This window comes from Tursiops truncatus, chromosome 5, assembly GCF_011762595.2.
Source record: "Tursiops truncatus isolate mTurTru1 chromosome 5, mTurTru1.mat.Y, whole genome shotgun sequence".
NCBI lineage: Eukaryota > Metazoa > Chordata > Mammalia > Artiodactyla > Delphinidae > Tursiops > Tursiops truncatus.
In genome coordinates this window covers 70,813,284-70,837,066 of record NC_047038.1, presented here as the reverse complement: position 1 = coordinate 70,837,066, position 23,783 = coordinate 70,813,284, and the positions used below count along the sequence as shown (strand labels likewise).

General features: G+C 40.0%; 1 protein-coding gene and 1 pseudogene across 6 annotated transcripts in view; one reads left to right on the top strand and one right to left on the bottom strand.

Annotated features, from left to right (window-relative positions):
- Positions 1-23,783, top strand: part of TEC (tec protein tyrosine kinase) — a 151,345-nt gene that overhangs the window by 52,527 nt on the left and 75,035 nt on the right. For all 6 annotated transcript variants that reach the window (XM_073805227.1, XM_019928215.3, XM_019928209.3 and 3 more), the window contains one exon: positions 3,003-3,188. In XM_073805227.1, coding sequence (XP_073661328.1) covers positions 3,003-3,188 — 186 coding nt within the window. Of the gene's footprint in view, positions 1-3,002; positions 3,189-23,783 lie in introns of those variants that run through there.
- Positions 6,679-8,612, bottom strand: LOC101337015 (small ribosomal subunit protein eS8 pseudogene; annotated as a pseudogene).

Below are 23,783 nucleotides of genomic sequence, written 5' to 3'. Positions count from 1 at the left end.
GAACCTGTGTCCCCTGCATTGACAGGCGGATTCTTAACCACTGCGCCACCAGGGAAGTCCCAAGAAGAGAGGGTTCTTGTGTTCACCTTCAAGGAGACACAGAGAAAAGGGGCTTAACTTGCAGCTACGAGTTTTATTTTAAAAAGATATTTTTAACCCAGAGTTGGTTCCTTTGTGATTCTTATTTCTGAATGGGTCAGTTCTTTTCGGTGTGGAAAATGGCTGGGAGAGTGAGCTGGAGGACTCTGAAATTTTGTTTCATCTTCGTTTTCTACTTTAGAGCATCAAGCCTATTATTTCTCCAGTTTTTTAAAAAAATTAATTAATTATGTATGTATGTATTTTTATTGAAGTATTGTTGATTTACAATGTTGTGTTAGTTTCAGATGTACAGCACAATGATTCAGTTATACATACTTATATATATGTATTTTTTCAGATTCTTTTCTCTTATAGGTTATTACAAAATATTGAGTCTAGTTCCCTGTGCTGTACCGTACATCCTTGTTAGTTATGTATTTTATTTATAGCAGTGTGTATATGTTAATCCCAAACTCCTAATTTATCCCCACCACCTTTCCCCTTTGGTAACCATAAGTTTGTTTTCTATGTCTATGGGTCTATTTCTGTTTGAATATAAATTCATTTGCTCTCTTCAGTTTTTGGTATTGAGAGGTTGGTGTCCGTCTTTTTTTTTTTTTTTAACATCTTTATTGGAATATAATTGCTTTACAATGGTGTGTTAGTTTCTGCTTTATAACAAAGTGAATCAGTTATACATATACATATGTTCCCATATCTCTTCCCTCTTGCGTCTCCCTCCCTCACACCCTCCCTATCCCACCCCTCTAGGTGGTCACAAAGCACCAAGCTGATCTCCCTGTGCTATGCGGCTGCTTCCCACTAGCTATCTATTTTACAATTGGTAGTGTATATATGTCCATGCCACTCTCTCACTTCATCCCAGCTTACCCTTCCCCCTCCCCATATCCTCAAGTCCATCCTCTAGCAGGTCTGTGTCTTTATTCCCGTCTTACCCCTAGGTTCTTCATGACCTTTTTTTTTTTCCCTTATATTCCATATATATGTGTTAGCATATGGTATTTGTTTTTCTCTTTCTGACTTCATTCTGTATGACTTAACTTCACTCACTACAAATAACTCAATTTCGTTTCTTTTTATGGCTGAGTAATATTCCATTGTATCTATGTGCCACATCTTCTTTATCCATTCATCTGTTGATGGACACTTAGGTTGCTTCCATGTCCTGGCTATTGGAAATAGTGCTGCAATGAACATTGGGGTGCATGTGTCTTTTTGAATTACGGTTTTCTCTGGGTATATGCCCAGTAGTGGGATTGCTGGGTCGTATGGTAGTTCTATTTGTAGTTGTTTGTTTGTTTTTTTTCCTGTACGCGGGCCTGTCACTGTTGTGGCCTCTCCCGTTGTGGAGCACAGGCTCCGGACGCGCAGGCTCAGCGGCCATGGCTCACAGGCCCAGCCACTCCGCGGCATGTGGGATCCTTCCGGACCGGGGCACGAACCCGCATCCCCTGCATCGGCAGGCAGACTCTCAACCACTGCACCACCAGGGAAGCCCCTATTTGTAGTTTTTTAAGGAACCTCCATACTGTTCTCCATAGTGGCTGTATCAATTTACATTCCCACCAACAGTGCAAGAGGGTTGCCTTTTCTCCACACCTTCTCCAGCATTTATTGTTTCTAGATTTTTTTGATGATGGCCATTCTGACCGGTGTGAGATGATATCTCATTGTAGTTTTGATTTGCATTTCTCTAATGATTAATGATTGTGTGGTGTTTTCTTAATAAGTTCTCTCCCACATCTCAGTAACCTTGTGGTATTTACCTCCATATTTTATGAATGAAGGAAACTGATGATATTCACAGGTTAAGCTGTTGTAAAGTAACTTTCCAGAAAATGGAGGGCCTGATTGGATGACGGGAGTTCAGTCATAGGGAGTTGCAAGGGTGTTTCCGAGGTGTCGGGTTGGGCGTGAAGATGGTAGACTTCCTCACTGGCAGTATCAAGTTCCCGGCTGTGCTCTTCACATGACTCCTGTTGCCTCTGTGGTTTGATACACAATGACTTCTTGTCAGGGTGTGGTGGAGGGCAGGGAAGAAAGGGCTGTTGTCCATTCAACTTGTCTCAGGTAAGAATGTTCAGGCCTTTTCTGAGTATCTTTGGTTTTCAGAGAGTTAAATTTTGTTGGATTTTAGAAGGCTTATTAGTCTAGGCATGGATAGTCTAGACGTGGGGCTCCAAATATAGGGCTGAGAACCTTATACAGGTGAGCTCTGCCCTGAGGGGCAGCTGTGTAGGGTAGGTTAGCTGAGTAGGATTAGCTGTAACTGGGTGGGTTTCCTTCCTCTTGTGGTTGAGACAGGAGCCATAGGGAAGAGAAATGTGGAGCATGGTAGTGTAGGTATCAGAGAACATCCTCGTGGCTCTGGTGGCGAGGATGCTTGATCAAGATTACATCCTTATTAGAGCTGGAGATTGAATGCTATCCACCACTATGGTAATGCGCTTTGTTCACAGTCTACCGTGCCTGTGTGCTTGTCTGTTTTGTGTACCAAGATCCTGAGGCAATTTAAATATCAGCCTAAACCAGCCATGCAGGCGATGAAATGTACTTTTCCTGCTGAGATATTTGTTTCCCTGCAATCAGATAGCAGAAGAGTGTGCCAGCAAGCTAAGGGATGGCAGGGAGGGACAAAGGAGTGAATCATCATCATCATGGCAAACCTTGATTAGGTTTTCTTATGAAATCCAGGGACATGGAGGAACAGGATGGGGCTGGGGAAGAAGAGGAGGTTGAGCTTTCATGCCCTGGGCATTTTTAGTCCAGGTGCATGGAGTAACATTCCTCGGCTCTAGCTGTGGTCAGAGTAAAATCTGTTTTGGTAAATTTGGAATGACAGCCTTCTTGGATAATTAACATGTCGCATTTTATTGCAACTGTTTATTTTCTTCCTTCAGAACCCTGGGATCTTCAATGGCAGGAGAAACAGTGATCAGAAGACCGAGATGAATTTTAACACTCTTCTGGAAGAGATTCTTATTAAAAGGTCACAGCAGAAAAAGAAGACATCACCCTTAAACTACAAAGAGAGACTTTTTGTGCTAACAGAGTCCATGTTAACCTACTATGAGGGTCGGGCAGAGGTAGGAGACAATCAGAGTTTACTTTGTTGCTTTCCATGTTGATACTGTTTTATAATACTGACATTCCGCATACCCTCCAAATCTTATGGAGTAAGCTTTAGGTTAATGAAGTTAAGGTAATGATTTATTATCATTTGGATTGGAAAGATAAAGTTAAGGATATGGATAGACATTTTTCACAAGTCTGGTAATTATGGGGTTAGTATATACATGCGTATACAATTTTATATCGGCCTAGTGAATTAATGTATTAGAGAAAACAGATCCCTACATCAGTTTTAGATCCTTGTGGAATTCATTAAGTATTTTGTGTACATGGCTCTTTTCCATAAACTATCATATTATGTATAAAAGCCTTCTTTAGCACATATAAACTGTCTATGTTCATCACTTTATATGAATATTTCTTCATTATTAAGTGAAAGTTACTTAAAACTGCTTAGTGATTGGGTGGAGTTGACTGACAACAGAACTGTTCAACTTTTTTTTGTGATAAGCAGCTAGTGCAAAGTTCCTTTGATGGGAGCAGAGGGCAGTGGCTCCCTAAGAACCTGGCCAATGAGCAGGTGGCAGAGGGGGGCCATGTTGTCAGCCAGCTCCTGGCTTTTCAGTTGTTTTAGCCTCTGGTTCTACCACTAGATGAGGTGCATGCATATAGAGTGGCCTCCGACCCATCTTTTTTTCTCCTGCCATCTTGGGAGTGCCTCATCTAGTACTGCAGGCCCAGCCACGTTCCTCCCTTTTAGAAATTTTCTTGGGTTCTAGGGAATGGCTGGGAGACTGTGTTGCCCTTTTTGACCACATGCCATTGTCTACTTGGTTACAGTAGATTGTTGGTGATCTTGATGTTTGATTTTAGTTTATTTTATTCTGCTATTTTCCTAGAGCACCTTCCTCAGAAATGGATTTACTCTTGTTTTTGTTTTGTTTTACTTCCACTAATTTCTCCCACTGATTTCTCTGTATTTTGGTTCCCCCAATACAGACAGAATGGCATTGCTTCTCGCTGGTGGTCCTCAACAGAGTCCTTAACTCTGTCATTTCTGCTCTGGCTTGTCATTGTGACCTAGTCATTGTGGAATTTTGCCTGTTCACGTAATTTAGGACTATAGTCCTTTATCCACCTTCCTAAACCCCAAAATGCTGAAGACCCAAACTTCAAAAACTCTTTCAGTTGCAAAACCTGACCTTAGATGAAGCTATTTTTAGTCTTTATCTTAGTGTGATGTGTGTGTGTGTGTGTGTGTGTGTGTGCGCGTGCGCGTGTGTGCAGAATTAGTATGTGTTTAATTATGTGGGGCTGTCCAGTTCTTGCTGGGAGTGTATATGGTGTATGTGCTGTATTACATTTATGAAATCTGAAAAATTCAGGATTCCAAAAGGGTTTCAGATAAGACTAGAAATATGAATTATTTTAAAATCTAAAATAAATTTTAAGGGGAAACATTAATAATTTTTTGCTGTATAATAATGATTTGTCATAATTTGAATAATATCATGAGAAAAGAATAGGAATGTAACAGTAAACATGGGAAAGTGTGGTCCTTTACTAACCAAAAAAACCCTCAGAATCCTATATTACCTGCTTAGAAACATGGACCCATACAATTGAAATACATTGCAATTGTTAAGTCACTTTGAAGATGGTAAATGATAATACAAAGATGATACAAAGTTAAAAGTGCCCTAATTGCTTTAGCTTAAGCAGAATAAAGAGAACAGTGGAAACCCTCGTATTTCAGAACCTGACCCACTGTCTTTCCTGGCAGCAGCCTCCGCCACCATGAGAACCAGAAAGGACAGAATGAAGAGGTTGTCGCAACATGTAACAGCCCAGCCTCTGACACTTAGCATTGATTCACTGTGTAGCACAGGGAATTATACCTGATATCTTGTAATAACGTGTAATGGAATATAATCTGCAAGAAACCTGAATCACTGTGCTGTACATCTGAAACTTATACAATATTGTAAATCAACTATACTTCAATTAAAAAAAACAAGAAGAAACAAGAAGAATCCATCTCCTTTCTGGCTACTGCTGACTGGCCCAGGGAGCCTAGTCCCGTTAGCTAGTCCTGCCTGAACCCCCCTCCTCCCATGAGCTGGGCATTCTGATCCCTCCTGGATTCTTTTCTTGGGGACTGATGTTCAGTGGCAAACTTATGACCTTCAGTTGAAAATATGGTTGCAGATTTGTTTGCCTCCCACAGTTAAAAAGAAATAGTTAACTATATTAAAAAGTCAGGAATTTTAAGATAAGAATCTGAATTCTTGAGACAATAAAAGTTCTGATAGTACTAGGCAGAATTCCTTCTTGACAGCTCTCAGCCTAGCTCCTAGGTAAGCCCAGTAGCACTTCGCTGTTATGTTTCTTCCCTGTTTGGGTTAATCTGCCCAGTTCTCTGTTTTCCTTGGGTAAATGTTCTTGTTTTCATCTCCCTCGCCCTAGAAGCTGTGATCTGGAAAGGGCTGTAATGTGGGTAACCCACATTTTTTAGAACAATAAACACCTTTATTATATGAGCTAAGATAGGAGGGAAGAGGATTTATTTGCCTTTCTGGGCCTTGATTTTCCTCAGATAGAACTCCAGCTCCTTTCCCTCTAGCATATAGTGATCTGCTCAGCCACACTGGCCTGCTCTTGAAGTGATGCATGCAAGAAGCTTGTCCTGCTGGAACTGCTCCTATAGAAGACTGCTGATTTTGGCATTCTTTTTCTTTTTTCCTTCATTCATTCATTTATTTTTGCCTGCGTTGGGTCTTCGTTGCTGCCTGAGGGCTTTTCTAGTTGCAGCAAGCAGGGGCTACTCTTCGCTGCAGTGCACGGGCTTCTCATTGCGGTGGCTTCTCTCGTTGTGGAGCATGGGCTGTAGACATGCGGGCTCCAGTAGTTGTGGCATGGGGGCTCAGTAGTTGTGGCTTGTGGGCTCTAGAGTGCAGGCTCAGTAGTTGCGGTGCACAGGCTTAGTTCCTCTGCGGCATGTGGGATCTTCCCGGACCAAGGCTTGAACCAGTGCCCCCTCCACTGGCAAGCGGATTCTTAACCACTGTACCACCAGGGAAGTCCTGACATTCTTTTTCCTTTCGTCATATTTCTTTCTGTTTTTTAAAAAATTTATTTATAGCAGTGTATTTTATGTTGAAAGTTTTTTTTAATTAATTAATTAATTACTTTTTGGTTGCTTTGGGTCTTTGTTGCTGTGCGCGGGCTTTCTCTAGTTGCGGTGAGTGGGGGCTACTCTTTGTTGTGGTGCGTGGGCTTCTCACTGCGGTGTCTTCTCTTGTTGTGGAGCATGGGCTCTAGGGCGCGTGGGCTTCAGTAGTTGTGGCACATGGGCTCAGTAGTTGTTGCTTGCGGGCTCTAGAGTGCAGGCTCAGTAGTTGTGGTGCAGGGGCTTAGTTGCTTTGTGGCATGTGGGATCTTCCTGGACCAGGGCTCGAACCCGTGTCCCCTGCATTGGCAGGTGGAGTCTTAACCACTGCGCCATCAGGGAAGCCCCCTTTTATCATATTTCTTCTGAATATTCTTTGATCGTTTTTTGTTTAAAATCTCTTCCTTCTCAGGAGTCAGCTTGGCCCCCTTCTTGTGGCCCAGGGGCAGTGCACAGTGGGACTTGTACCACTACCGGTACGGTGTGCTGTCAGTGAGCATGATGCAGTTCTTCAGCAGGGTCTTGGTACGGACCAGTTTGTTGTTGGATGCATTGTAGACAACATCAATGATCCTTGTCTTGCGTGTACAACACTCCGAGCCCCAGGAGAAGTTCCCCACGTCTAGCCTCAAAGCCCGGTAATTCTTGTTGCCCCTCCTTGCACATGGACTGTGTGTATGCGGCGGGGTCCAATCTTGGTGTTGGCAGCAGGGCGTTCCAGCTCATACCTCCACTTCCTGTGGTGAGGCTTTCTCTTGTCCCCGGTCTTGCGGCTCTTGTGCCAATTGTCCCGAGAGATGCCTACGTGTGGAAGCAGGGGGCAGGAGCCTCAGCCAGGGAGCCCTGGGCTGGGCCCTGCCAGCCCAGTGCCCAGAATCAACAGGTATTAAAAGAAAATATTTTGTTAAAAGTGTAAGACTTGTAAGACTCTAAGTGGATTAGAAAAACCATGGGGGCCATTCTGCGGTAGCCCCAGAGATATTTATTTTAGTTGTTCATAGTTCTGTTTTTAAAAGAAATACTGGGTAGGCTACTGATTGATCTAGTAGCTATGATTCCTAGTTTCTTTGTAGCAATTCAGTGACATTCATCCTTTATTAAAACTCTCAGTTAATCACAGAGTCAGACATCAATCTTTTCCTGGTTCTCTGGACCCCAGCTCCTTCGATAGGATGGCAATAAGCTTTTACTGAAAATTTTCCTATTAAGTACAGTTTATCGTACTTTTCAAAGTATGCTAAGAAATTCTGTTCTAGACGATGAGAAATTCAGTCAAGCTGTTTCTTCCAAGTCTCATGTAAAACTTGTGTTTCCGTTTCTGCTGTGGGCCATTCTTTGGTTTGTCCTCCTTGCTCTTTCTCAACTAGCTTATGTTTCTGCATCTTCTAGTGAACCAATAAAAGATCTTACTGACGATTTATATTGTTTGCTCTTCTTATAATAACACAGAACAAAGGAAACTGCGCTCTTGCTTTCTGGTCAGGGAACTAAATGACACAGGGGTTAGACCACTCGATGTTCTGCTGGGGCCTCCACATGGTTTTGAGATGGAATCCAGGGACGAACAGGACTGGAGTTTAATCAGAAAAAAGGCCTTTTGGGGCTTCCCTGGTGGCGCAGTGGTTGGGAGTCCGCCTGCCGATGCAGGGGACACGGGTTCGTGTCCCAGTCCACATGCCATGGAGCGTCTGGGCCTGTGAGCTGTGGCCGCTGAGCGTGCGCCTCCGGAGCCTGTGCTCCGCCACAACAGTGAGAGGCCCGCGTACCGCAAAATAAAAAAGAAAAAAAAAAAAAAAAAGAAAGAAAAAAGGCCTGTTAAATAATGGTGAGAAAACAAGGAATGGAGAGATTTTTATATGTTTAGATATTTGAATACAAAAATTTCGAGTAGCTTGTAAATCTGCAACTATTGTTAGCTAAGAAATCAGGACATTTTTATAATTGGACTTTGGTATTACCAATTTTGTTGGTTTCTTGTCTGTAACACTCCTCTGTTATGAAAACTGACAATAGTTTATAAGGTTGAGGAATAGGGAGACTAGTTGTGTCAGGGATCCCCAAGGCTACCCCCAGGTTCAGTAATTCACTAGGAGGACTCAGGGGACTGAGCGCTGAGTTTAACTCACTGCTATGATTTATTTCAGTGAAAGAAGAAAAAGCAAAATTAGCAAGGGAAAAGGTGCCTGGGGCAAGTCTGGAGGAAACCAGTCACAAGCTCACAAGAGTCCTTTCTCAGCAGAGCCACAAAGGGGGTATATAATTTCTCCATTACCGGATTGTGACAATTGTGAAATGTTTTCTAACCGGGAACCTCGTTAGAGACTCAGTGGCCAAGGTTTTCATTGGAGGCTGGTCACATAGGCACCCTCTGTCTAAGCATGTACCAAAATTCCAGACTCCAGAAGGAAAGCAGGGGTTCAGCATAAGCCAGGTTGTTTGTACAAACAGGTTAGGCACAGTGAGCCATTCTTATCAGTGCTGGGAATGGGAGAGCCCTCCCCTCTCAAAGTGCGAGTTCCCAGAACCCAGCCAAGGACCAACCTTGTAGGCAGCATCATAGGCCTGTCATGTTAACTCTTTCGTGCACATTAGTAGTAATTATACAAATTATTGAGTACCCAATACAGGCCAGGCACTGTGCTAAATAAGTACATGCATTATTTTCTTTATTCCTCAAAACAATACTGTATGAAGTCTTATTAGTACCCCCATTTCAAAAATGAGTGATACGAGGCTCAGAAAGTTTAAAAACTTACACAAGGTCAAATACTAATGAGTTGCAGGGCTGTTTCTTCAGAGCCTATCTTTGAAACAACCTTGATACTCTGGGGAAACTTAGGAAAAAAATCTATTAAATCTCTCCATAATACAGATGAAGTTTTATTTTAAAACTTTTGAGGATATTTTTATTACTTTCAGCTATGATTTTTTAAAAAAATTTCTTTGTGGTAGAAGAAAATTAACGTCAGACAAAACGGGGATTTTTGTCTGATTCTGCCACTATCTAATTGGACTTTAGAAAACAGTGTTCTTCAATTGTTTTTATAGTTTAGAAATTGCTTTCATATAAATATATTGTCTCTTTACACCCTTAACTCCCTTGCCATCACTGTTTCAACCCAGCACACATCCGATCTATTTCGAAGTCCTGTGAATTCTCCTTCCCTTCATTACAACCTTATTGCAGCTCCCAACTCCATTCTCTTGGTGGATTACTGCCCTAGTTGATTTTACTTTTGGATCTTCATCTTTCAACTATAAAACCATAAAAGGGATTTTTAAAACTTGTAGATTTGCATCTGCTCTACGATCAAGTTAAAACTCCTTAGCTTGGAATACAAGGTACTTGATGGCCTTTTTCCTTGTCTTCCCTCTCTCCTTCCTCCATCCCCAGCTGTCTTCTACCTGCAGTTACTCTTTCACATTGTGCCTTTGTTACTATTGTTCAATCAACTTGAAGTGATATATTCCTCTACCTGCCTACCAGGATCTGTCTATCTATCCATATCTATTTTATCCATCAGAAATGTGTTGAGTGCCCAAATAATCACTTACTCATCTTTTCTGACTCAGCTCAATCCCCATCTTCTCTGAAGCCTTTCCTGTATCCCTCCCACCAGTGGTAGAATCCCCAGCCCACCTCAGCCCTTTGTGCCCTGTTCATATTTTTATCATGACATCTTGGTTGCTTGACTCTATCTACATATCTGTGTCCCCCATTGGACTTTAAGCTCTTTGAGGGCAGGGTTCATAGCTTTTCTATCTTTGTATTTCTGAGAGTTTAGTGCAGAGTTGAGTGCTCAATACACGTTGGATGGCTGGATGGGTCCAAAGGAGACATGGGGAGACCTCAACCCTTAGAAGCAGGCAGGGCAGATTTATCCTATGCAAACATCATGAACAACCAGAAAGGTTGTCATGCTGCTAATAAGTAGAAGGGTCAGGATTTGAGCCTTGGTATTCTGACTCTAAGTTCAGTGCTCTTCCTATAATGCCTCCCTTATTGTTTTATTCCAGTTGTACTGAAATCAAACATTCTATGTGATGAGTTGTTTGAAAATTTAACCTTTTACCCAGGTTAACTGTCGGGATAGTGGAGGTAGTTATAAGATGATGGCACGAGTCTCTTGAATATCCTGGGCAACCTCTCATATTTCTATAAGGCCTTCTGGGGCGTATAGAGTTGTTTTCTTTACCACCCCTGGAACCTGGAGACTCTAGTGATATAGGCGTAAGAGCTTATTAAGGTTCTGAAATGATCAGATATTTCTCCCTTAGTTGTATCCCTAGACTAGGTGGACTCCCAGTGGGGAACATAGGTTTACAAGACCTTTCTAATTGCTGCCTGAAGATTTATATCTTCTGGCACTTTCTAGGATTCTGGGGGGCGAGTGTGGGGTGGACAAAATAGTTTCTTTTACTATAGGACAATTGGAAGTGTTTGCATCAGACTTTAGAGGTTATCAGACAATTCACTAGCTTGTAAAAAGTGGGACAGCTCTAGATGCTCTGTAGACGGTACAGTGGTTAGTGTACTAGGGCTCTGAAAATTCTCTACTCTATTATCTGATGAAAACTCATTTTCTTTTTGGCAGTTGAGTTTCCTTGTTTCCGAAATAAGGTTGTATCAACTTCCTGTCTTGCGTCTCAGTTTCCTCTCTGGTGTCTCTTTCCCCACTTTTGATTCATATCTGTTTTCTTATTTTACTGACCTGACCTTCCTCATCACTTAAAAGAGCCAAGATGCAGGTCTGAAGTCCTAGGGTCTGATTTACCTTCTTAATTTGACAAATTATCCATTTTCATTTAATAATGTTCACTGTTTTTTTCCTCTAGGAAGCAGAAACCTATTTAAGATAGAAAAGGGGGAGAATACCATTTGTTCCATCCACACTCCAAAAATATTTTTGTAACTTTTAATTTTGCTATAGTTCCAGCCTCACAGAAAAGTTGCAAGAATAGTACAAGGAACTCTCAAGTAACCTTTACTCAGATTCACAAATTACCTATGGTTGCCCCATTTGCTCTGTCATTCTCTTGGTCTCTTCCTCTTCATATGCATGTTTTCCGAACCATTGGAAAGTAAGCTGTAGACAGTCCCCTTTTGCTGTTAAATAATTCATTGTGTATTGTCTAAAAATAAGGACATTCTCTTTTAGAACTACAGTACAATGATCAAAATCAAGACATGTAACGCTGATACAGTAGTATTAAGTGGTCCAGAGTCCATAGTCAGATTTCATTCATCATTCCACTGATGTCTTCATAGCTGTTTCTCAACCTCCCCTCCTTGCCCAAATCCAGGATCTAATCCCTGATCACACATTGCATTTAGTAGGTCAAGACATAAAGTTTGTAAATGTCCATGGTGCAAGGAAGAGAAATGCATGGAGGAAATACTGTCCTTTGTCGTTTGTTGTAAAATGCCAACTACATCATGAATACTCAGTGATTGTATGTCAGAGTCTGCAAACATGAAATTGGATTTAAAAATCATTAGAGTTGTTCTCCTACTCTCATTCTCATGGTCATCATTAGGGGCTGAAGATCACCTTCCTGCGAAATAAGTTATTTTAGCCTGGTCCACTGAGATGAATATTAATCACTTTCTCTCTCCCCCACCTCAATTTTAACTTTTTATTCTTCTGTGTTAAATAATTATGAGTCATGTAAAGCATTTTTTGGAGAACAGTACAGTATGAGTAATTTCTAGTAAATGAAGAGGGAATTTAATCAAAGGTTTGGTCCTCATGCTACTTAAAAGTAGAAATAATAAAAGGATTCTAGATCTCAAAAAATACTCTTGGATCTGGCTGTGATAGTTGTGGTTTATTCAGTGATGATTTGTATCATGATGAGAGAGACAAAGGCCTTAAGAAAAATCAGCATTTCTGTTCATACATGACATTACCTAGTTTATTTTATTCAGAAGACTTAGCTCTCGGCAATTTTTAGTGTTACCAAAAAGGCAAATTTCCATCAGAGTTTTATATAGCTATTTTAGGACTGAATATATTCAAAAAGCTGTGCTGTAGGCACTGAAGGCAATTATGAAAAGAACAATTCCTAGAATGTTTGGGAAATGGCCGTATAGCTGAAATAAACAGCATTTCCTCCCCACCCCCTTTTCCCACCTGCCTCTCTTGAAGGAAACTTGTCTTAAACAGAAGTACGTGTCACTTGTTGATTTTAAAAAAAAAGCACTGTATCTGACATCATGATTTTCGTAAGCTGAGTTTTGTTTTTCTCTGCATCGTGAACTGCTGGGCTGGGGATTCTTAGAAATCTTTGAAGCTAGTTCTGTAATTAGTAGCTTCTATTAAGTGTTTGTTGATGAGGATAGGTATGATAGCACTTACCCTGAGGAACAGTTAAAAAAGAGACCAAATTATATGAGTAGAGGAAGCATTGGTGGTAAAAGTGCAGACTATATAGATTTTTGGTGAGGGGTGGGGTTGGGGAGGGATTGGGAAAGGTCTCCATTTGACTGTGGGTTGGAGTATGAGCAGTGTTGGGCAGAAGGAGCCCATTCATGCCGTGGGAACATCATGTGCAGAGGCCCTGGGGTGGAAGAGGGCTTGGTGTGTCTGTGAAACTGTTCTGTTCTAGACCTCCATAGATTTATATGCTGATAATTACCCATTCATGGGGATGATTATTTGTTAGTAATGAAGAAGTCGTACAATTTTAGAGCTGGAAGGAACTTTAAAGAGTAATCTTCAAGTCTTCCACTTGTGGAAACTGAAGGTAAGGAAATGATTTGCTCCAGGTCACCCAGTAAGCTGGTTGTTAAGCCTGGATCAAAACTCAGATCAGCCTCTCTGATTGCACTGCCTTTGTTTTGGCAAAGATGAGTTTGGGTTGCCCAGGTAGGTGAGGGCACTTACACAGCTTAAATAATATGGTTGTTCACAGAATGGACTCCATCTAGTGACTATTCAGACCCCTTTGCTTGAAATACTTGTCACTTTTTTGCCTTTTTTGCTCTTGCTGTGCTTAACAGTTGTCCTTCTGTTCATCCAATTCCCATTTCAAGTCCTCTTTTTTCTTTAAATTTGAAAAAACTTTATTTTTTAAAAAAATTGAAGTATAGATTTACAATGTTGTGTTAGTTGCTGGTGTATAGCAGAGTGATTCAGTCATGTGTGTATATATGTATCCTTTTTGAAATTCTTTTTCATTATAGGTTATTATAAGATATGAATATACTTCCCTGTGCTATACAGTAGGACCTTGTTGTTTATCTGTTTTATGTAAAGTAATGTGTATCTGTTAATCCCAAGCTGTTTCTGTTTTGTAAATAAGTTCATTTGTATCATTCTTTTAGATTCCATATAGAGGTGATATCATATGATGCTTGTTTTTCTCTGTCTGACTTACTCTTAAGTGAGAGACCTTGTTCACCTTCCCACCCCCCAGTTGTAAATGCCAGCCCCTTCAGAATTACTGTTAAATTTATATGCATTATTATTGTTATTGCCTCTTTAAAGTCACCAACTACATAATAATCTCCTTGAAGGCAGAGGTTGTTGCCTCCTAATTTCAACATATCACACAATATCTTGCACCCATTGCCTGCTCAAAAAAGTTTTTGTTGGTAAAAATTACAATAGTGATGATCAGTTAGTATTTCAAGTAAGCAAAAAGATCTTTAGCGACATTGTGATAGTTATTTCCCATGCAGTTTTGTTCCATTTTAGTTGTTGAGAAGATGCCTTATTTAAATTTTGAATCAAAACTGTGTTTTTATTTAGTATTTATTAGTATTAAGCTCTCCCCCAAACTAAAATGTGGACATTATTGTAAACAGCCAGAGTATGAACTGTCAGAAGAAATCACATGGCCATTTGAGAAAGTGAAACTACATTTTGAGTTGTTTCTAAATCCATTTAGAACATGGTTTAGCCACTGGTCAGGTACACGTAGAGAATCACCTATAGAAGGGCACTTAGAAACACCTGGGTTATTCAGTAATTCCATGACTCTCTTAAGAGAACTCTTGATGTTATTAGCCTTTGGGTTTTGTGAATATACTGTACTTCTGAGATAAGTATTATCTCATGATGGCTTGATGATTGCTACTTCAGATAATTAAAAACATTGTTATAGTCTTCTTACCAAAGCTCTTCATTTACCTTTTATTTTTAATCATAGTCAACTGCCTATAATATTTGCATGATACCACATTGGTAAACACCTGAATTGAAAAATTGCACAAAATATGTGCAATATAGTTGTTAAATAAAATTAAATGAGTAAGTAAGAGACTTAAATGAAATCTCTAGTGATTTTTAATAGACTGCGAGAAAGGAGTTCCCCCCCGCCCCCGCCCGCATCATCTTAGTTGTATGTGAAGACTTTTGGAAAAGTTCTGTCTTTATTCCAAGTAATCACATAGGTATAGCTGTTCCTTAATTTTATTTGCCACTGCAAAAAGTAACATGGATAGGTGCAATTCCCTGCTCATTAGATTGTAACATGTGAATTTTTCTCCTTTTAGGGGAATATATATATATATGTAAAATATATTTATTTCATGTATATATATTTCCTGGCAAAAGAGAGTCTGTGCACTTACCTGTTTCATGGGACTCAGCTCATTTGTTTTCATTCATTCATCATTTGTACAGAAAAGATTTAGTGAGTATGTACAGTATGGTAGGGATGGAGGAATTAAAAGATGAATGATTCTGGTTTTGTTAAGCTTACAGTCTGATTAAGTTATACTTCTGCCTTTCTGGATTCAAAATGGCAAACTTTCCTATACTGCATCCAGTCTGTTTTGAAGGGGGCCTCTTGAGACCTGGAGTTATCCTTGTGTGCCACTGTTGTTTGCACTCACCCATGTTTTTCTGGATTACCTGGGAGTCTTAACTTTCCTGGCCCTTGTGTTTCCCTCTGTTCTTAGACTTTACATAGCATAGAGTTCACAAAAGTACAGGGGTTTTGCACACCTACTTGCAATGCTCTGTTCTCCATAGCATCTCCATAAAGTGTATCTGTAGATAACCAACACATTTGCCCACCATCTACTTCACAGGTGAAGACACTGGGGAACAAACAACCAAGTCAGGTACCTTCTCTGAAGTGACATCCCATCTGACTAGCTGAACCAAGATGTCTTATCTTTCTGGCTAGCGTGCTGTTAAACCACACTGTGCTAGTTTAAGGAAGGGGGACTGCCTTAAACAGTGTGTTCACTGACCACCTCTATATATACGTTTCCTTCCTCCTTCCATTCTTTAGCTTTATATAGAAGACCTTAGAAAGGGTGTTTTTTAGCGCTTGTTGATTTGTGTTTGTTTTTTCCTCACTGCACCCCTGTGAGGTGGTGGGAATTCTATGCATTTCAGTAAATCAGAGTTGTACAGAAAAGAGACCCACGAAAAGAACATATTACTGTGAATGCTTAGATGAAAGAAATTGAAAGGGTTAAACTGAAGTTGTAACTCTTAAAAACTTTAAAATGGGTTTGGTTAAATAGTTCATTTCATAAATACTTTAAATGATTCTTTGCAGAGAAAACTCACAGGTAACTTAATTAAAGATGAATTGATTCACATTCATAGTCTATCCCAGCAAGTAGAGAACAGTGTCACAGTTGAAGAGAATTCCTAAAATCTACTGCAGTAATTAGTTCAACACTTTTTAAAATAATAAATAAGTAAGTTAAACACTTAATAAAATAGTAAAGTAAGCTGATTTTTAGGTTAACTCAGTTCTGACTAGGATTGATTACAGTACAATATCAAAAAAAGGGTAGAGACTTGAATTTTCTTGGAAAAAAATGAGTAGCTTGATGCTGAAGATCAAATATGTAATTCAGAAATTACTTTTTTAATATATATTTAAAAATTTTATTTATTTATTTTTTGGCTGCATTGGGTCTTCGTTGCTCCACGTGGGCTTTCTCTAGTTGTGGCTAGTGGGAGCTACTCTTTATTGCGGTGTGCGGGCTTCTCATTGCGGTGGCTTCTCTTGTTGTGGAGCATGGGGTCTAGGCACGCATGCTTCAGTAGTTGTGGCACAGGGGCTCAGTAGTTGTGGCTCGCGGGCTCTAGAGTGCAGGCTCAGTAGTTGTGGCGCACGGGCTTAGTTGCTCCGCGGCACGTGGGATCTTCCTGGACCAGGGCTCGAACCTGTGTCCCCTGCATTGGCAGGTGGATTCTTAACCACTGTGCCATCAGGGAAGCCCCAGAACTTGTTTTTAAACAGGGTCATTCTTTTATTTTCAGACGTCACACTTAATCACTTTCTAAGGATAGGTGTTATGACTAAAATATGTGTAGGAAACAAGACCAATTTCCATTGGATCAGATAATGTGTTTCTTGAGGTTCTAGAGTGAGCTTACCAGCAGTTTTCTGTTCCTTCTTCATTATAGGGAACTTATGTTGTGGTCTGAGGTCCATCTCTGAGTTAATCGAATTCCTGTGAGTTAGAGAGTAGACTGTGGACTTTGGAGCCAGATCGTCTGGGTTCAAATCCTAAATTTGTTACTTATTAGCTGTGTGACCTTGGTCAAATTACTTGATCTCTCTGTGCCTTATTTTCCTCATCTTTAAACTGGGGCAAATAATAGTACTTCCTCACAGGTTTTTGTCTGGAGTAAATGGATACCTATATATGAAGTAGTTAGGACAGTTTCTGGCGTACAGTAAGTGCCATTGTAAGTATCAGTGGTTATTAGTATAAGTAGTTTCCATTGTCACCCACTTTTGTCTTTTTTGTATAACGTGTTTCAGAGTTTCTGCTCTTGCATCTGGCTTTTCCCAGATATAGACATTTTTTGCAATAAGCATAACCATTTCATTCTCCTAGTAAGTCACTAATCACAGGTGATTCATTCTTTAAATTGATCTTTGCTGCTTGTGGTCCAGTTACATTGTGGAGCTCTGGTTACTGGTGGAAATGCATACCTTGGGGTAGGGCTAGTTCTCATTCTTGGCACCTCTGAGCCTGTGTTGGTGGAACTCTCATCGGGTCTGCTCTGGATGTTTCTCTCTGGTTGTTTGTCCGTGGGCACATGACAGGGTGCTGATTGCGATAAATGTGTGCTGTTCAGTTTTACATTTTGTAACGTCAGAGGTGGATCTACTGGTAAGCATTAGAGCCTTTCAGTTCCGTAGCCCTTTCTAATGCCCCTGGAAGGGCCCTAGCGCTTTCACGTTCATAATTTTGCACTGAAAAAAAGAGAGTCTTCTCCCCAAAGTGTGTAAGCCTCAGGCCACTCAAAACCTGGATCTGTCTCTGCAGAGCATGTGAGACTCTATTTGTTCTAGTATCTGATAATATCTACAAATTCTGCCAGTGAAATACCCCCAGACATCTTCACTGTAAAACATCTAAAATATAAGCATATTTATAGTTTATGTTCTTAAAAGCTTTTTTCTAGAACAAAGTGGTGTATCTACTTTAATCTGTCAAATTTATTTTCCTTTAATAAAAGTTTCAGCATTGTTGTTATTTTTTATTTATTAATTAATTATTTTATTTTATTTTATTTTTTGGCTGTGTTGGGTCTTCATTGCTTCACGCGAGCTTTCTCCCATTGCTGCAAGCGGGGGCTACTCTTCACTGTGGTGCACGGGCTTCTCATTTGCGGTGCCTTTTCTGTTGCAGAGCAGGGGCTCTAGGTGCGCGGGCTTCACTAGTTGCAGCATGTGGGCTTCAGTAGTTGCGGCGCACGGGCTTAGTTGCTCTGTCATGTGGGATCTTCCCGGACCAGGGATCAAACCTGTGTTCCCTGCATTGGCAGGTGGAATCCTAACCACTGGGCCACCAGGGAGGTCCTCAGTGTTGTTTTTAAAACTCCAATACTTTTCTTGTTAAATGTATTCCTGCGTATATTATGGTTGTAGTTACTCTTGTGAACAGGTGAATTTTCATGATATGTTGTAATTAGATATAGTTGATATATAATCAAGCTCTAGATTTTTATAAATCTATTTTGTAACCAACCAGTATACTATGCTATTTCTAAGTATTATGTATTTTCTAAGTATTACAATTTTCTATTACCAACTTTGCTGTAAAAGGGTTGTTTTCTATTAAATTTAACCCAAATTATGAGAATAAAATAATTAAAAAAATATAAAGAAAGATAAAAGCATTTTAAATTCTAAATGGGAATAGTCGAAAGGCCATGTGGAGGCCTGGGGGAGGGCGTTCCAGCAGGGGAATCCAGGAATGTAACACCCCAAGGGAGACAGGAGCAGCAAAGAGGCTGAGGGGCTGAAGTGGAGTGGGATGGGGCGTAGGGAGGATGTGGCTGGAGACCTGGGCAAGATCCTGCATGTATCACTGCGGACCATGGAAAAGACGTTGGATTTTTTTAAAAAAATTTCTATTAAAAAAATTTTTAAAAAATGTGATGCGAAGATTTTGGAGGGTTGGGAGTGGGGAGTGACAAAGTGTGGCTCTTACATTCATGCACATTAAGATGCTGGGGCACAGTAGAGCATGAATTGGCCGTTAGAAGGTGTGAGGTTTAAGTTCTGGCTCTGCTAGGCAGTGTAATCTTTTTTTTTTTTTTTTTAACAACTTTATTGGAGTATAATTGCTTTACAATGGTGTGTTAGTTTCTGCTGTATAACAAAGTGAATCAGCTATACATATACATATATCCCCATATCTCCTTCCTCTTGCATCTCCTTCCCACCCTCCCTATCCCACCCCTCTAGGTGGTCACAAAGTACTGAGCTGATCTCCCTGTGCTATGCGGCTGCTTCCTACTAGCTACCTATTTTACATTTGGTGGTGTATATATGTCCATGCCACTCTCTCACTTCGTCCCAGCCTACCCTTCCCCCTCCCTGTGTCCTCAAGTCCATTCTCTACATCTGCATCTTTATTCCTGTCCTGCCCCTAGGTTCTTCTTAAACATTTTTTTCTTTTAATATTCCATATATATGTGTTAGCATACAGTATTTGCTTTTCTCTTTCTGACTTACTTCACTCTGTATGACAGACTCTAGGTCCATCCATCTCACTACAAATAACTCAATTTCGTTTCTTTTTATGGCTGAGTAATATTCCATTGTATATATGAGCCACATCTTCTTTATCCATTCATCTGTTGATGGACACTTAGGTTGCTTCCATGTCCAGGCTACTGTAAATAGTGCTGCGATGAACATTGTGGTACATGACTCTTTTTGAATTATGGTTTCCTCAGGATATATGCCCAGTACTGGGATTGCTGGGTCATATGGTAGTTCTATTTGTAGTTTTTTAAGGAACCTCCATACTGTTCTCCATAGTGGCTGTATCCATTTACATTCCCACCAACAGTGCAGGAGGGTTCCCTTTTCTCCACACCCTTTCCAGCACTTATTGTTTGTAGATTTTTTGATGATGGCCATCTGACCGGTGTGAGGTGATACCTCATTGTGGTTTTGATTTGCATTTCTCTAATGATTAGTGATGTTGAGCATCCTTTCATGTGTTTGTTGTAAATCTGTATATCTTCTTTGGAGAAATGTCTAGTTAGGTCTTCTGCCCATTTTTGGATTGGGTTGTTTGTTTTTTTTTGATACTGAGCTACATGAGCTGTTTGTGTATTTTGGATATTAATCCTTGTCAGTTATTTCACTTGCAAATATTTTCTCCCATTCTGAGGGTTGTCTTTTTGTCTTCTTTATGGTTTCCTTTGTTGTGCAAAAGCTTTTAAGTTTCTTTAGGTCCCATTTGTTTGTTTTTGTTTTTATTTCCATTTCTCTAGGAGGTGGGTCAAAAAGGATCTTGCTGTGATTTATGTCATAGAATGTTCTGCCTATGTTTCCCTCTAAGAGTTTTATAGTGTCTGGCCTTCCATTTAGGTCTTTAATCCATTTTGAGTTTATTTTTGTGTATGGTGTTAGGGGGTGTTCTAATTTCATTCTTTTACATGTAGCTGTCCAGTTTTCCCAGCACCACTTATTGAAGAGGCTGTCTTTTCTCCACTGTATATTCTTGCCTCCTTTATCAAAGATAAGGTGACCATATGTGCGTGGCTGACCATATCTCCAGGCTTTCTATCATGTTCCATTGATCTGTATTTCTGTTTTTGTGCCAGTACCATACTGTCTTCATCACTGTAGCTTTGTAGTATTGTCTGAAGTCCAGGAGCCTGATTCCTCCAGCTCCATTTTTCTTTCTCAAGATTGCTTTGGCTATTCAGGGTCTTTTGTGTTTCCATACAAATTGAAATTTTTTGTTCTAGTTCTGTGAAAAATGCCATTGGTAGTTTGATAAGGATTGCATTGAATCTGTAGATTGCTTTGAGTAGTATAGTCATTTTCACAATGTTGATTCTTCCAATCCAAGAACATGGTATATCTCTCCATCTGTTGGTATCATCTTTAATTTCCTTCATCAGTGTCTTACAGTTTTCTGCATACAGGTCTTTTGTCTCCTTAGGTAGGTTTATTCCTAGGTATTTTATTCTTTTTGTTGCAGTGGTACATGGGAGTGTTTTGTTAATTTCTCTTTCAAATTTTTCATCATTAGTGTATAGCAATGCAATAGGAATGCAAGAGATTTCTGTGCATTAATTTTGTATCCTGCTACTTTACCAAATTCATTGATTAGCTCTATTAGTTTTCTGGTAGCATCTTTAGGATTCTCTATCTATAGTATCATGTCATCTGCCAACAGTGACAGCTTTAACTTCTTTTCCGATTTGGTTTCCTTTTATTTCTTTTTCTTCTCTGATTGCTGTGGCTAAAACTTCCAAAACTATGTTGAATAATAGTGGTGAGAATGGGCAACCTTGTCTTGTTCCTCATCTTAGTGGAGATAATTTCAGTTTTTCACCATTGAGAATGATGTTGGCTGTGGGTTTGTCATATATGGCCTTTGCTATGTTTAGGTAAGTTCCCTCTATGCCTACTTTCGGGAGGGTTTTTTTCAATCATAAATGGGTATTGACTTTTGTCAAAAGCTTTTTCTGCATCTATTGAGATGATCATATGGTTTTTTTCCTTCAATTTGCTTATATGGTGTATCACACTGACAGATTTGCGTGTATTGAAGAGTCCTTGCATTCCTGGGATAAACCCTACTTGATCATGGTGTATGATCCTTTTAATGTGCTGTTGGATTCTGTTTGCTAGTTTTTTGTTTTTTTTTTTCTGCGGTACGCGGGCCTCTCACTGTTGTGGCCTCTCCCCTTGCGGAGCACAGGCTCCGGGCGCACAGGCTCAGTGGCCATGGCTCATGGGCCCAGCTGCTTCACGGCATGTGGGATCTTCCCGGACCGGGGCATGAACCCGTGTCCCCTGCATTGGTAGTTGGACTCTCAACCGCTGTGCCAGCAGGGAAGCCCTTCTGTTTGCTAGTTTTTGTTGAGGATTTTTGCATCTTTGTTCATCAGTGATATTGGCCTGTAGTTTTCTTTCTTTGTGACATCTTTGTCTGGTTTTGGTATCAGGGTGATGGTGGTTTCAGACAATGAGTCTGGGAGTGTCCCTCCCTCTGATATATTTTGGAAGAGTTTGAGAAGGATGGGTGTTAGTGCTTCTCTAAATGTTTGATAGAATTTGCCTATGAAGCCATCTGGTCGTGGGGTTTTTTTTGTTGGAAGATTTTTAATCACAGTCTCAATTTCAGTGCTTTTGATTGGTCTGTTTATATTTTCTATTTCTTCCTTGTTCAGCCTTGGAAGGTTGTGCTTTTCTAAGAAATTGTCCATTTCTTCCAGGTTGTCCATTTTTTGGCATATAGTTGCTTGTAGTAATCTCATGATCCTTTGTATTTTTACAGTGTTGATTGTTACTTCTCCTTTTTCATTTCTAATTCTATTGATTTGAGTCTTCTCCCTTTTTTTCTTGATGAGTCTGGCTAATGGTTTATCAATTTTGTTTATCTTCTCAAAGAACCAGCTTTCAGTTTTATTGATCTTTGCTATTGTTTTCTTCATTTCTTTTTCATTTCTTTCTGATCTGATCTTTATGATTTCTTTCCTTCTGCTAACTTTGGGGGTTTTTTGTTCTTCTGTCTCTAATTGCTCTAGGTTACGTTAGGTTGTTTATTGGAGATGTTTCTTGAGGTAGGATTGTATTGCTGTAAACTTCTCTCTTAGAACTGCTTTTGCTGCATCCTGTAGGTTTTGGATTGTCGTATTTTCATTGTCATTTGTTTCTAGGTATTTTTTGATTTCCTCTTTGATTTCTTCAGTGATCTCTTGGTTATTAAATAGTGTATTGTTTAGCCTCCATGTGTTTGTATTTTTTACAGATTTTTTTCCTGTAATTGATATCTAGTGTCATAGCGTTGTGGTCAGAAAAGATACTTGATACGATTTCAATTTTCTTAAATTTGCCAAGGGTTGATTTGTGACCCGATATATGATCTATGCTGGAGAATATTTCGTGAGCACTTGAGAAGAAAGTATATTCTGTTGTTTTTGAATGGAATGTCATATAAATATCAGTTAAGTCCATCTTGTTTAATGAATCATTTAAAGGTTGTGTTTCCTTATTTATTTTCATTTTGGATGATCTGTCCATTGGTGAAAGTGGGTGTTAAAGTCCCCTATGGGGACTATGGGGCTTCCCTGGTGGCGCAGTGGTTGAGAGTCCGCCTGCCGATGCAGGGGACACAAGTTTGTGCCCCGGTTCAGGAAGATCCCACATGCCGTGGAGCAGCTAGGCCCGTGAGCCACGGCCGCTGAGCCTGTGCGTCCGGAGCCTGTGCTTCGCAACGGGAGAGGCCACAACAGTGAGAGGCCCACATACCACCAAAAAAAAAAAGTCCCCTAGTATGATTGTGTTACTGTTGATTTCCCCTTTTATGGCTGTTAGCTTTTGCCTTATATATTGAAGTGCTCCTATGTTGGGTGCATAAATATTTACAGTTGTTATATCTTCTTCTTGGATCAATCCCTTGGTCATTATGTAGTGTCCTTTGTGTCTTGTAATAGTCTTTATTTTAAAGTCTATTTTGTCTGATATGAGAATTGCTACTCTAGCTTTCTTTTGATTTCCATTTGCATGGAAAATCTTTTTCCATCCCCTCACTTTCAGTCTGTATGTGTCTCTAGGTCTGAAGTGGGTGTCTTGTAGACAGTATATATATGCATCTTGTTTTTGTATCCATGCAGCCAGTCTGTGTCTTTTGGTGGGAGCATTTAATCCATTTACATTTAAGGTAATTATTGATATGTATGTTCCTATTCCCATTTTCTTAAATGTTTTGGGTTTGTTATTGTAGGTCTTTTCCTTCTCCTGTGTTTCCTGCCTAGAGAAGTTCATTTAGCATTTGTTGTAAAGCTGGTTTGGTGGTGCTGAATTCTCTTAGCTTTTGCTTGTCTGTAAAAGTTTTAATTTCTCTGTCAAATCTGAATGAGATCCTTGCTGGGTAGAGTAATCTTGGTTGTAGCTTTTTCCCTTTCATCACTTTAAATATGTCCTGCCACTCCCTTCTGCCTTGCAGAGTTTCTGCTGAATGATCAGCTCTTAA